General features: G+C 50.6%; 1 protein-coding gene across 3 annotated transcripts; it reads left to right on the forward strand.

Moving 5' to 3' along the window:
* The first annotated feature begins 5,004 nt into the window (after positions 1-5,004).
* NFE2 (nuclear factor, erythroid 2) lies at positions 5,005-13,948 on the forward strand. Of its 3 annotated transcripts, XM_030823099.1 has the most exons (4): positions 5,005-5,241; positions 5,766-5,895; positions 10,709-10,878; positions 12,674-13,948. In XM_030823099.1, exons 3-4 carry the CDS (start codon positions 10,765-10,767, stop codon positions 13,679-13,681), a joined length of 1,122 nt encoding a protein of 373 aa, XP_030678959.1. In that variant the 5' UTR covers positions 5,005-5,241; positions 5,766-5,895; positions 10,709-10,764; the 3' UTR covers positions 13,682-13,948. The 3 variants fall into 3 exon arrangements, with proteins under 3 accessions (XP_030678959.1, XP_003252932.1, XP_030678960.1); XM_003252884.3 differs by lacking the exon at positions 5,766-5,895 and having other exon boundaries at positions 5,027-5,241; positions 12,674-13,944; XM_030823100.1 differs by lacking the exons at positions 5,005-5,241; positions 5,766-5,895 and adding an exon at positions 10,230-10,465.
* The last annotated feature ends 347 nt before the right edge of the window (positions 13,949-14,295 follow it).

The following is a 14,295-nucleotide window of genomic DNA, read 5'->3' on the forward strand; positions in this document are numbered from 1 at the left end:
CCTCGGCCTCCCAAAGTGTTGAGATTACAGGCATAAGCCACCATGCCCAGCCCCCAAGTCTTTTTATTTCATTTTATATTTTATTTATTTATTTATTTATTTATTTTTGAAATGGAATATCTCTCTGTCACCCAGGCTGGAGTGCAGTGGCACGATCTCGGCTCACTGCAACCTCTGTCTCACGGGTTCAAGCGATTCTCCTGCCTCAGCCTCCTGAGTAGCTGGGATTACAGGTGTGTGCCACTACACCCGGCTTATTTTTGTATATTTAGTAGAGACGGGGTTTCACCATGTTGGCCAGGCTGATCTCAAACTCCTGACCTCAGGTGATCCACTTGCCTCAGCCTCCCAAAGTGCTGGGATTACAGGCGTGAGCCACCGCGCCCGGCCTATTTTATTTTTGTGAGATAGGGTTTTGCTCTGTCACCCAGGCTGGAGTGCACTGGCACAATCACAGCTCACTGCACACTCAACCTCCTGGGCTCAAGCCATCCTTTCACCTCAGCCTCCTGAGTAGCTAGGAGTACAGGTGCATGCCATCATGCCCGGCTAATTTTTTTAAAATTTTTTGTAGAACCAGGGTCCCACTATGTTGCCCAGGCTGGTCTCAAACTCCTAGGCTGAAATGATTCTCCTGCCTCAGCCTCCCAAAGTGCTGGGATTAGAGGTGTGAGCCACCGTGCCCAGCCTCAAGCCCACGTGTTAAGACTCAAGATCTATTATGCACCGTGAAACTACTTCTCTTTCTAGATTTAGAATTAAGCCCCAGGCCAACATGGTGAAACCCCATCTCTACTAAAAATGCAAAAATTAGCTGGGCGTGGTGGCAGGTGCCTGTAATCCCAGCTACTTGGGAAGCTGAGGCAGGAGAATCGCTTGAAACCGGGAGGCGGAGGCTGCAGTGAGCCGAGATCGCGCCAATGCATTTCAGCCTGGGTGACAGAGTGAGATTCCATTTCAAAATAATAATAATAATAATAACAACAACAATAATAAAATAAAGTAGAATTAGGCCCCAGGGATTATTTCTTCTGGGACTATACTAGGTTTATCTATCAGACTTCATCCATTTTGGTGTTAGTACTAGGCTCTGCTAAAGGGCATAACTCTTAGATGCCAGGGTCTGGGAACCTCAGCCGTATCCAACTCCCTTGAAAGCCCCAAACCCTTTTGTCCTGAGAATGGGGTTCAGTCTCCCCTTAACTCCTGAGTCAATCGTCTAAAAATTCTTATCTGAGGAAAGAAACCTCCTCAAAGACTTTTTTTAATCCTATCCTTACCCAAACTGGAACACAAGGAACAATGAGTTAGATGCTTCAGGAAATCTAGTCCACCATCTGAGCCTCGGTGTATACCAGGGCCCCCCGCTAAGAGGGGCCTCACTATTCCTTGGTCCCAGACCCCTCTACCACCTCCCCCAACCATTGGGGTAACCGCCCAGCTCTGCTGCCTAGGATAACGCCCAGCCCTCCCTTTGCCCCCTGTGGCTGCCTCCCCTTTCCGTCTGTTGAGAGAGGAAGCCAGGGGGTGTTGGGTGCAACCCTGCAGGGCACTGATAAAGGGACAGCCCTGCCCCCACCCTCTGGGGCCACTGCGGTCAGACCAGCAGGCAAGCAGGCAAGGCAGCCAGCTCCCTCTGGGACCCATGGCCCTCCCCTGGTTCCACCTCTACCCACCCCGCCCTTCTCGGGAAGCCGGTTGCATAACTCAGTGGGGTGTTTGGCAACATTGCTTGTGGCTTGACCTGCTGCTGCTGGTGGTGTACACACACATTATGAGGGCGAGGGTAGGGGTGGGTTGACCAGGTGTGACAAGAAGTCAGTCTTTTAGGGGGTGGGTTAGCAGCATACATGGAGAATGATAAAATAGTAAAGATACGCGGCCGTGGTTTTCTCTGTGTCGTATTCTGTCTCTGCTACCTTTGATGAAGTGGGAGAATCTTGAGAACAGGAAAACCTTAGACATCCCTGCTTTACCAAGTCTTAGGCACTATCCAACCCATTCAGGCTGGCTCCTAATGTTTTGCAATTTGTAAATCAAACAAAGGAGACTTAAGGTAAAAGGGTGATTGGTCTGGATTTCAGGAATCTGAGAGGAAGGGGCTAAAGGAACCATCCCTTCCTTTGAGGGCTGTCAAGGGTGTTCTGGAGGCAGAACACAGCCCAAGAACCACAGTGAAGTCCTCTTTTTCTGTAGGAGAGTAGTGAGGGTGAGATGGGAGAGACATCTCCACCTAGCCAGTCACCTTATTGAAGGAAGGCTGTCTCTTCACTTAGAACACCCTACTTGACTATGTCTGTCCCCCCAAATAAGTAGTAGATGACCTCAAACACTTCTATGAATCCCTGTTGTTTATAGGATAAAGTACACTCTCCCTAGATTGACTCTCAAGACATTGTATAATTTAGCCCCTGTCAAATTTTCCGGGCTTATCTTCTCCTACTTCCCATCCCATACCCCAACCTAGTAAACCCAAAGTATTGCTCTGTATTTTATGCCTCCACGCCTTCACATCTTTGCTTGGAATACTCTTTTCCCCTTCTCTGCCTGGGAAATTCCTAGTTTTTCTCCACAGCCTAACTTAATTGTCACCTCCTCTGTAAAGCCTTCCTTGAATTTCACTAGGCGGAATTTATTTCCTCTTCTTCTCCACAGCACTGTATATACACCTTTATTTTTTTAATTCAAATTTTTTTTTTTTTAGATAGAGTCTCGCTCTGTCGCCCAGGTTGGAGTGCAGTGGTGCGATCTCAGCTCACTGCAACCTCTACCTCCTGGGTTCAAACGACTCTCCTGCCTTAGCCTCCTGAGTAGCTGGAATTACAGGCACATGCCACCATGCCTGGCTAATTTTTGCATTTTTAGTAGAGACAGGGTTTCACCATGTTGGTCAGACTGGTCTCGAACTCCCGACCTCAGGTGATCTGCCAGCCTCGGCCTCCCAAAGTGTTGGGATTACAGGCATGAGCCACCGTGCCCGGCCTATTTTATTATATACACCTTATTAATGTAATTCCCTGACTAGACTTGACTGAAGATACAGACTGTCTTGCTCATCTTTGTGTTCCTGGGATGTAAAACATAGTATACACTCAATAAATATTTGTTGAATGAATGAATGATGAGCCTTGTGTTATCCATAATTGTCTATGCAACACCAGTATCCTGAACCGATAATTCTTATTCAATAAATGTTTGTTGACTATCTGTAACCTGATATCATTATATAGTCAGCCACAAGTGTGACTGTTACCACTCTTCATCCCCTCTGAGTGGCCCAAATAAGTATGCAAGTGAGAGAATTATATCTGAGAGCCTACATATGTGACCCAGATTCATGCCCAAGTCTGAAGAGATTCTGAACCCACATGTAACATGAAATGAAGTCATTGGATTGCCTCCTGTCTTACCTTGATCATGCATGTGCAGTCATGATCTACCGGAAAAGGGATGGAATTCAAAGCATTTAACCATAGGTTTGGCATGGGCATTGGCCAATTCCAGCACAAGCAGGCGGCACAGAAGGCTCCTTATGGTACCAGCATTGCCTCTTTACTTCCATGGTTGTGTTGCTGGGTTGTTGGGGATCTTAGAGGAGAACTAGGCTATTGGTGGAGTCATGGGGGACACTTAGAGGGCTCACAGCAGCTGCCTTTTATCAACTAGGACAGAACATTTTCATTATTTTAACAGCAAACACAATCCCATCAGAGCATGCTGGTTGAATGCCAGTCCTACTCCAGAGTGGCACCTATCTGCTTCCCCAGTCTTCAGATGTTTCTAATTTAACTTGAACATTGTAAGAAGAAAAAATGTAAGCCGCAGATGTCAGGATTGAAGCTAGACATACAGAGTTGAAAGCCATTACAAATTAGGAGGAAGAAAGGCTCTTTTCTCATAGTCTCTGGAGAAAGATGTTTGACCTGGGGCTTTGGTTGTGTAGCTTGGAGGCAAAAAGATGAATAAGTGGGATGGGTGAGGTGGCTCATGCCTGTAATCCCAGCACTTTGGGAGGCCAAGTGGGGAGGATTGCTTGAGCCCAAGAATTCAACACCAGCCAAGGCAATATAGTGAGACACCACTTCTACAAAAAAAAAAAAAAAAATTAGCTGGGCATGGTGGCACTGACCTATAGAACCAGCTACTTGGGAGGCTGCGGTGGGAGGATTGCTTAAGCCTGGGAGTTTGAGACTGTAGTGAAACATGTTCATACCACTGCACTCCAGCCTGGGAGACAGAGTGAGCTGCTGTCTGGGAAAAAAAAAAAAAAAAAAAGATGAATAAGGGTACTTACTGGTCTAACAGAGTTGGGTGCCATGTGGCTGGGGTGCTTTGCCTGGGAGAAAGGAGGACAAAGGACACCTGGGGTCCCCTTTACGGGAGGTGAATAATCTCCCTGCTGGGCGGCCCCCCACCTAACTCCCCTCACACACTGACAAAAACCTGGCCAAGAAAGAGGCCTTTGTCCTGGGACATCTGAGGCTGAGGGAGGAGGGGAGAAGGCTACAGGTGAAAGGACACATCAAAGCAGCCAGTTGCCCCTCCTCCTCCAAATAGTTCCCCTGCCCTTGTTCCCAGAGCCCAGGTTTTCCGTAAATGCAGGCTATACCCTAAACGTCCAACTGCCTAGACAGCTGGGAAGCTAGACACCTGGTCCTTACCTTCAGCTGCCTTCCACCTTGATATGACTCAGTTTCCCTGTCCCTAGGAGAGCCGTGGGGACACAAGGCGACGACAACCTGTATAAAGTTTAAAGGTCACATTCGAGTGGACCATCAAGTTGGAATTCATCAAACGCATGGGAGAAACGCAGACCTGGCTGGACTCCTGGGCTGAAAAGGAGGGCTGGGAGAGGCTTGGAGCCATGTGTGCCCCCGCGGGCCAGGAGCAAGGTGGGGGCGGGGTGTGGGCAGAAACCACATCGGGCTCAAGTTTCCTCTCTTGGCCGAAAGGGGCAGGAGGAGAGGAGAGCCACGGGGAAAGGGGAGGGTTGGAGGAAGGACTGAGAACTCAGGCCGAGGGCTTCAGACGCTGGTGCGCCTGCTTGGGGCTCCTGTGCTCCACTCAGCCTGAGCTTCCACACTCAGCGCTCAGCTATGGCCCGGGGGCGGGGCGCGGTCCTCGCAGATTCTCAAAGGTAGCCGGAATCCTCTTCCAGCAGTGTCAGCTCAGGCTCAGCCTCCCCAGAGACAACACCGGGAGCCTCATCTCTCTCCTCACCCTGCTGTGACTCCACCACAGGTGCCTGAAAGGCAGGGTGTGGGGGGGGGGGGCGGATTCCAGTGGGATCCGAGGGGCAGGCTGGGGGGTGAAGGAGGTGAGGGGGGAAAATAACCAACTTTCGGTATCCTAGGAGACCTCAGACTTTCTAGATTGCCCCTGGTTTAGGAATCTGACATATTTGGGAACTCCTCTAGGACGAGACCTAAGTGGTTTCTTGGGTGCTCTGGGATCCTTGGGGTGGAGGCTGTGAATGGGGACCAGAGAGTGGTCTCCGGAGGCAAGGCACCGCTGAGGGGCTGGGGAGTAGCCAGGAGGAATCCTTCAACTGGTGGGCTACCCTGGGGGAGCCAATAGACTAACCTTTCCCCAACTCCATTCCATTACTCTGCCCTGTCTAGGCAGCTGAGAAGGTTTAGGGAAAGCTGAGGAATTGGAAACACTGGATATCTGAACCTCTGAGAAGTGTTGCAAGGTGGGGGGGTTGGATGGGAGCTTGCCTCTGGGTTCTCGCCTCCTTTGCCCTTTCTCTTCTCTGTGCCCAGGGGCAGTAGAGATCAGCTGGACCTGGAGGGAGAAGGAAGACATCCCAACCCCAGCATAGTTGCTTCTAACTGGAACTCTTGGCTGCTTAGGAAATAGGGGCTTGGGAAGCAGTGGAAGAGAAGAGAGGAGGTATCAGAACTGCTGGGGCTGGGATGCCCTAGACATCAGTACCAAAGGACTGGAGTTTGGGGTCCAGGGATGAAGTGACAGCATAGCAGAAACTCATCCCCCTCTTCTTTGTTCTCACACATTTGTTTGAGTCATGCATGTCCCTAGGGCACTGAGCTCACTATACTCAAATCTCTCTCTCTCCTTTTTTTCCCCTTCATTCTGTCTCATCTCTGTGTGTCTCTCTCTCTTTGGGAGTTCTCCCTAATCTTTCTAAATAGGTTGCTTACCGGTTAACCAATACCCCAAATTTTACACATCCCTCCTCATCCTTTCACTGTACCTATTGACACCTGGAGAGGTGAGGTGGTCAAATAAGCCTCAGAAAAGTGATCCTGAGGCAAGCCCCCTCTCATCGTTCCCCCTTGTTAAGGAAGTTAAGAGCCCTGGGGCAGCAGCTAAGGCCAAATGTATTCCTCTCTCCATCATCCCTCTCCAAATGGTCCTCACTCTGTATTCCTAATCTTGAAGCTCCACATCATTCTGTGAGTACTTAGGGATTACGATAAAAATCTTTCTGGGTAGGACCACCAGGATAAGAGTAAGGAGGATGGACTTTAGTCCCTGGTGACAACCCCATTTCTACCTAATCCATAATGTTGGGGAGTAAGAGAAGGAACAGACAACCCAGTGGGAGTAAGATGGTTGTGTGACCTCAAAATGCAAAAGCTAAACTGTAAAGTGGGAGCTTCTTATTGTAAAAGAAAGGGAACACAGGGAAGCCCACTTCACTTTCCCAGTATCTCCCCAGTTTCTATACCCTCTGTGGTGTTCTATTTGATCCAATTCTATCTCCCTGATCTATCCGACTGCCTGCTGGCTCTGCTGTCCTCTGAAAGGTAGGCTCTGGAGACCCAGAGGGACCCTATGCCTGGTGTATAGAACACCACCCATCCTTGAGCGTCTAGGGAAAAGCATCCTGCTCCACCTGCCACCTGGTACAAACTTGCTACTGCACCCAAGAGCTGGTTGGAATGGATCCAGAGGTTCTCCTCAACTCTCTCTCCCCCAAACTCCTGCCTCCCCTTGCTCCCCTTCTTTTTTTTTTTGAGACAGAGTCTTACTCTGTTGCCCAGGCTGGAGTGTAGTGGCATGACCTCAGCTCACCGCAACCTCTACCTCCCGGGTTCAAGCAATTCTCATGCCTCAACCTCCTGAGTAGCTGGGATTACAGGTGTGTGCCATCGGACCTGGATAATTTTTGTATTTTTAGTAGAGATGGGGTTTTGCCATGTTGGCCAGGCTAGTCTCAAATTCCTGACCTCAGGTGATCCACCCACCTCGGCCTCCCAAAGTGCTGGGATTACAGGTGTGAGCCACCACGCCTAGCCACTGAGACTTTTAAAATGCTGATTCCTGGGTTTATGAATTCAATTCGGTAGATTTGAAGTGGCTTTTAGGAATCTGTGTTTTTACATGTAGCCCAGGTGAATGTGGCACACAATGAAGTTTGTGACTCCCTGAGCTAGATGCAACCTACAGCCTTTAACAGCAATTAGGTTCCTAGTCCTGTCTCCATTTAATGGAAGGGGCTGAATGAGAAGCAGTTTGCCCAAGGTCATGTATCTTTTTTTTTTTTTTTTTTTATGTGGAGTTTCACTCTTGTTGCCCAGGCTGGAGTGCAATAGCATGATCTTGGCTCACCACAACCTCCGCCTCCCGGGTTCAAGCGATTCTCCCGCCTCATCCTCCCAAGTAGCTGGGATTACAGGCATGCGCCACCATGCCCAGCTAATTTTGTATTTGTAGTAGAGACAAGGTCTCTCCATGTTGGTCAGGCTGGTCTTGAACTCCCGACCTCAGGTAATCCTCCCACCTTGGCCTCCCAAAGTTCTGGGATTACAGGCATGAGCCACTGTGCCTGGCAAGGTCATGCATCTTAAGTGCCAGAGAACCTAGGTCTTCTGCCTCCTAGGGCAGGTTCTTTGTACTGCACCTTAGAGTCAGATCCAAGAAGATAAAAGGAGAGATAAATGGGGGGGTTGGGGTGAGTAAAGAACTATGAAGCAAGAGTCATTGTCTCTGCCCCCTAAACCCCTTCTCCATTCACTTTGCCTTTGGGCAATTTCCGCCAGAACCTGGGTGGAGGAGGGTGGAGTTCCGGTGTTGAAATGGCATCCTGGACAGACATAAACACCCCACCCACTCTGCCCACTGGCAGAGTTGCCTACACCAACTCACATCTCTGGGAATGGCAGTAAAACAAGGGGATGGAGGCAAGGGCTAGGGGAGATACTCTTTCAAAAGGATCATTTGTAGTTCCTACTAATTTTGTGGTAAGTCGAAGAGAAGATTCCGTATTAAATTGCTGTGGTGGGCCATCCTTGTGGTGAGTGGTCTAAGGTCATGCAATTTGAGGTCATACAATCCTATCCTCTGTCCTTCTTTTTCTTTTCTTTTCTTTTTGAGACAGAGTCTCACTCTGTCGCCCAGGCTGGAGTGCAGTGGTGCGATCTTAGCTCACTGCAACCTCCGCCTCCTGGGTTCAAGCAATTCTCCCTGCCTCAGCCTCCTGAGTAGCTGGGATTACAGGTGCACATCACCATGCCTGGCTAATATTTGTATTTTTAGTAGAGATGGGGGTTTCACCATGATGGCCAGGCTGGTTTTGAACTCCTGACCTCAGGTGATCCACCTGTCTCAGCCTCCCAAAGTGCTAGGATTACAGGTGTGAGCCACTACACCTGGCCTTTTTTTTTTTTTTTTTTTTTTTTTTTTGAGACAGGGTCTTGCTCTGTCACCCAGGCTCGAGTGCGGTGGCACAATCATGGCTCACTGCAGCCTTGACCTTTCAGGTTCAAGTGATCCTCCCACCTCAGCCTCCTGAGTAGCTGGGACCACAGACGTGTGCCACTATGCCTAGCTAATTTCTGCATTTTTAGTAGAGATGGGTTTTCACCATGTTTCTCAGGCTGATCTCAAACTCCTGGGCTCAAGCGATCCTCCCACCTTGGCCTCCCAAAGTGCTTCCCCTCTCTCATGTTTCCCTCATCCTAGCCTGCTTCCCTTTACTAATGTGGCACGGTATGTCTGTGTGCATGCACATACACACAATGTCTGACCGTAGAGATCAGGAAGACCTTGCCAAATCTACTTGGAATCTCTTGCTGACAGCAGGGAAAACAGATGCAAGGAAGGTGGGTGTCAGGGAGTAGGGAGGTAGCATGAGGAGACAGACTGACAGAGAAGAAGATAAAGGCATGGGTGAGGGTTTGCTGAGAATTCTAAGCTATCCAAGCAGAAAGGGACCTCCAAGGTCAATTTGTCCAGCTCCCTGGTTTTACAAATGAGGAAACAGAGGACCAGAGAAGTGAGATGGCTTGCCCAACATTACGCTGCTGCTTTGTGGCAGAGCTGCAACTAGAACCCAGGTCAAAAGAAAAGGGACTGGAGGGCAGTGTATATTCAAGGCTCTAAAGAGACATTGCCGAGAAGGAGAAAGAGAGACTGACACTCCACAGAAAGAACTGATGAATGTAGACTTCCAATAGAGGTTTGGAGTATGAAGATACAGGGGCAGGAGGGGAAGTTGCCTAGAAGACATTATAGTCAAGTACAGTCAGGTTCTAGACCTCATCCTGCTATTATTTATCAGCTTCAGTCTCAGTTTCTGATGTACCTTTACAATCTTTGTGAAAACCAGTCGGTTTTTTTTTTTTTTTTTTTTGAGACATAGTCTAACTTTGTCACCCAGGCTGGAGTGCAATGGCGCGATCTCGGCTCACTGCAGCCTTCACCTCCTGGGTTCAAGTGATTCTCCTGCCTCAGCTTCCCGAGTAGCTGGGACTACAGACATGTGCCACCCCACCATCCCCAGCTAATTTTTGTATTTTTAGTAGAGACAGGGTTTCCATGTTGGCCAGGCTGGTCTCGAACTCGTGACCTCAGGTGATCCACCTGCCTTGGCCTCCCAAAGTGCTGGAATTACAGGCCTGAGCCACCGCGCCCGGTGAAAACCAATCTTATAAACTAAGCTTGCAACACCAGCACAGTTCTTAACAAGTGCTTACTAAGTCTTTACTAAGGTTGTTAAATTACCTCAGAAGAGGAAAGACTTCTGGTTGTATGGGTTAAGGTATGGCCCAAATGACCCTGTGAGGACACAGGACAGAGGTCCAGTGTCTCCAGAGCCCATTCCTTCTGTGCCTCTGCCGCCTGCAGCTGATAAACCTCTTATCTGGCCCAGGCAGGGGAGCCCAGGGCCAGGATAGGAGAGGGCAGAGCTGCTATCAGCCACCAGGCCTGGGCCATATCTTGGAGAGGGGGGGGCTGTCTGCTTGCCTCTTTCCACAGCGTGCTCTTGGGGATCCTCAAGCATATACTGTCATCATCTTGGAAAGAAAAGGCTGAGAACGTACAACTGAGGACAGAGGAGGAAAGCAGGGTGACCCCTGATGTTGCCCTAGAAAATGGAAAACAAAACACAGCAAAACAGAAAAACAGAAGATCTGACTCTGCCTTTAGCCAGGAAAACAGTTTGGGGGAGTAAAAAGTAATAGGGAAAAGAGTGGGCATTTTGCCTGGAAAAAAGGTAAAGACCTCCTGTGCCGCCAAGGGAACTGACTGTGGCCATAGTTGGCGAGGTGGAGATCACACCACAGGAAAAGACTTTCCATCTTAAGGGATTGGTTGATGAATCCAGCATGAGTGAGGATGGGGAGGAGGCGGTTTCTCCTTCGCTCAGGGGAAGCTGGAGGGAGCCCCTCCAAGGAGGTAGTGCAAACTTGCTGACCCTAGCAGGTGTAGCTCTAACACGTCTTTTCCTTTGACACAGGTTTCTAGAGCCATCTGGGCTTTCCGGGAACCTGGACCAGACTCTGGCCCAGTAGGATGTCCCCCTGTCCTCCCCAGCAGAGCAGGAACAGGGTGATACAGCTGTCCACTTCAGAGCTAGGAGAGATGGAACTGACTTGGCAGGAGATCATGTCCATCACTGAGCTGCAGGTGAGTAGGGGGGGTTAGGGCAGGGGAGGCGGTGTGTTGGGGAAGAAAGAAGCAGGGAGTTGGCCTGGACTGAGGCAGAGGGCGGGAGCAAGCAGGGCTCAGGGCTGGTAATGCTCCAGGCCCTGGGAAAGGAAGGGCTGGGAAAGATCTGGATAGAAGACACTGAAGAACGTTGAGGAGGAGGAGTGGAGGAGCAGTGGCGGGGAGGGAATGATCTGATTGGGAGTGCAGGCTCTCTCAGCAGCCACTTGACTCACATATCTCTCTGTCCCACCTCCTGCTCTCCCTCCCTTGCTCACCTTCTTCTCTTCTGACCTGCCTCTCTGATCCTGCCATCTTCTTCCCTCATTACCTCTGCCTGCCCTTAGCAACTGGGCCCGTTTACCCCAGGTAGCAGAGCAGTAGTTCAGGGGCCTCAGGAAGGGGAGTCGGACTATGCCAGGGTCCTCTCCTCCTGCTACTTGGACAAAGGGGTGTCTGTTGGCTTAACAATGATGCCTTTGTCCCCAGCTGGGCTGGAGCAGGGTGGCTCCCCGATGTGGGTTGGGGGCCTTGTTTCTAGCATGTTCTCTACTCCTCGCTGCACCTGGGCAGGGACAGAGGGACTGAAGAGGAGAAGGCAGAGCTTGTGCTGGCTCCCCAAGGTGCTTCTTAACCCCCAGCACCCCCCCTTTTACTGCCCTGCTACCATGCTTAGCACCCTCAGGATCTGCCCTAGGCCCTCTTCCCACACAGCAGCTCCCTCTGCTGGGCATCTGGGGCATGGCCAGGATCTGAACTTGACCCTTTGACCCTAGATAACTGCAGCAGGAAAGGGTTCTGAGGGGTCATCTTGGATAAAAAGGCTTTGACTTCCTGAAGGAAATAAAGGAACATGAGCCATTTCTTTTTTTTTTTTTTTTTTTTTTTTTTTTGAGATGGTGTCTCGCTCTGGCGCCCAGGCTGGAGTGCAGTGGCTCAATCTTGGTTCACTGCAAGCTCTGCCTCCGGGGTTCACATCATTCTCCTGCCTCAGCCTCCCAAGTAGCTGGGACTACAGGCGCTTGCCACCACCCCAGCTAATTTTTTGTATTTTTAATAGACACGGGGTTTCACCGTGTTAGCCAGGATGTTCTCGATCTGATCTCGTGATCCGCCCGCCTTGGCCTCCCAAAGTGCTGGGATTACAGGCCTGAGCCACCACGCCTGGCCGAACATGAGCCATTTCAACCCAGTAAGAGCTTCTCCAAGGAGAGTTCATAATTGTTCCAATGTTAGGCAGTCTTTTCTGCAGTCCAACCTCAGTGACTTCCATTCTTGCTAAAGCTGCATTTTTCGTTTTTTCTTTTTTTGAGAGGGAGTCTTTCTGTGTCGCCCAGGCTGGATAGTGGCACTATCTTGGCTCACTTCAACCTCCGCCTCCGGGGTTCAAGCAGTTCTCCTGCCTCAGCCTCCCAAGTAGCTGGGATTACAGACATTCATCACCATGCCCGGCTCATTTTTGTATTTTTAGCAGAGATGGGGTTTCACCATGTTGTCCAGGCTGGTCTCAAACTCCTGACCTTAGGTGATCTGCCGCCTTGGCCTCCCATAGTGTTGGGATTGTAGGTGTGAGACACCGCTCCTGGCTTTAAGCTGCATTTTTCTTGCAACGACTGTATCATAACTTTGCAGGAAGCTTCCAGTGATTTGTGGCAACTTTGTTTCCTTGTTACTACCTCACTGGGTCTTTCAGAAGAATCCAGCTTGGTCCTGAGAGAGTGTTGGTTTCTCTTCCTTAGTCTATCTCCAAATCTCTTTGTGTCTTTCCTTGCAGGGTCTAAATGCTTCAAGTGAGCCATCGTTTGAGCCCCAAGCCCCAGCTCCATACCTTGGACCTCCACCACCCACAACTTACTGCCCCTGCTCAATCCACCCAGATGCTGGCTTCCCACTTCCTCCACCACCTTATGAGCTCCCAGCATCCACATCCCATGTCCCAGATCCCCCATACTCCTATGGCAACATGGCCATACCAGTCTCCAAGCCACTGAGCCTCTCAGGCCTGCTCAGTGAGCCGCTCCAAGACCCCTTAGCCCTCCTGGACATTGGGCTGCCAGCGGGGCCACCTAAGCCCCAAGAAGACCCAGAATCCGACTCAGGATTATCCCTCAACTATAGCGATGCTGAATCTCTCGAGCTGGAGGGGACAGAGGCTGGTCGGCGGCGCAGCGAGTATGTAGAGATGTACCCAGTGGAGTACCCCTACTCACTCATGCCCAACTCCTTGGCCCACTCCAACTATGCCTTGCCAGCTGCTGAGACTCCCTTGGCCTTAGAGTCCTCCTCAGGCCCTGTGCGGGCTAAGCCCGCTGCACGGGGGGAGGCAGGGAGTCGGGATGAACGTCGGGCCTTGGCCATGAAGATTCCTTTTCCTACGGACAAGATTGTCAACTTGCCGGTAGATGACTTTAATGAGCTATTGGCGAGGTACCCGCTGACAGAGAGCCAGCTGGCGCTAGTCCGGGACATCCGACGACGGGGCAAAAACAAGGTGGCAGCCCAGAACTGCCGCAAGAGGAAGCTGGAAACCATTGTGCAGCTGGAGCGGGAGCTGCAGCGGCTGAGCAATGAACGGGAGCGGCTTCTCAGGGCCCGCGGGGAGGCAGACCGGACCCTGGAGGTCATGCGCCAACAGCTGACAGAGCTGTACCGTGACATTTTCCAGCACCTTCGGGATGAATCAGGCAACAGCTATTCTCCTGAAGAGTACGCGCTGCAACAGGCTGCCGATGGGACCATCTTCCTGGTGCCCCGGGGGACCAATATGGAGGCCACAGACTGAGCTGGCCCAGAGGGGTGGAACTGGTGATGGGATTTCCTTCATTCCCTTCTGATAAAGGTACCCCCCAACCCTGAGACCCAGAAGGAGCTGAGTTCTCTAGACCAGAAGAGGATGACAATGGCAACAGGTGTTTGGAAGTTCCAAGGTGTGTTCAAAGAGGCTTGCCTTGAGGGAGGGCTGGAATCTGTCTTCCCTGACTCAGCTCCTCAGGTCTTCAGCCTCCACCACGTCTAAGCTTTGGTCTATAAAGTGCGCTACAGAAATGGCCTTTCACTGTGTCTTCCTTCTTGAGGGAGGGTGGAAGCTGAGATAACTATCTGTTTGAATTTTACAAAGTTCATTTCATTCTCCCCAGAGCTCTGTATGAGAGGTACCATAAAATTTGGGCTTGAGGCCGACCATGGTGGCTCACACCTGTAATCCCAGCACTGTGGGAGGCCGAGGTGGGCGGATCACAAGGTCAGGAGTTCGAGACCAGCCTGGCCAAAATGGTGAAACCCCATCTCTACTAAAAGTACAAAAATTAGCCGGGCGCGGTGGCGCACGCCTGTAATTCCAGCTCCTCAGGAGGCTGAGGCGGGAGAATCACTGGAATCCGGGAGGCAGAGGTTGCA

This window comes from Nomascus leucogenys, chromosome 11, assembly GCF_006542625.1.
Source record: "Nomascus leucogenys isolate Asia chromosome 11, Asia_NLE_v1, whole genome shotgun sequence".
Taxonomy (NCBI): Eukaryota; Metazoa; Chordata; class Mammalia; order Primates; family Hylobatidae; genus Nomascus; species Nomascus leucogenys.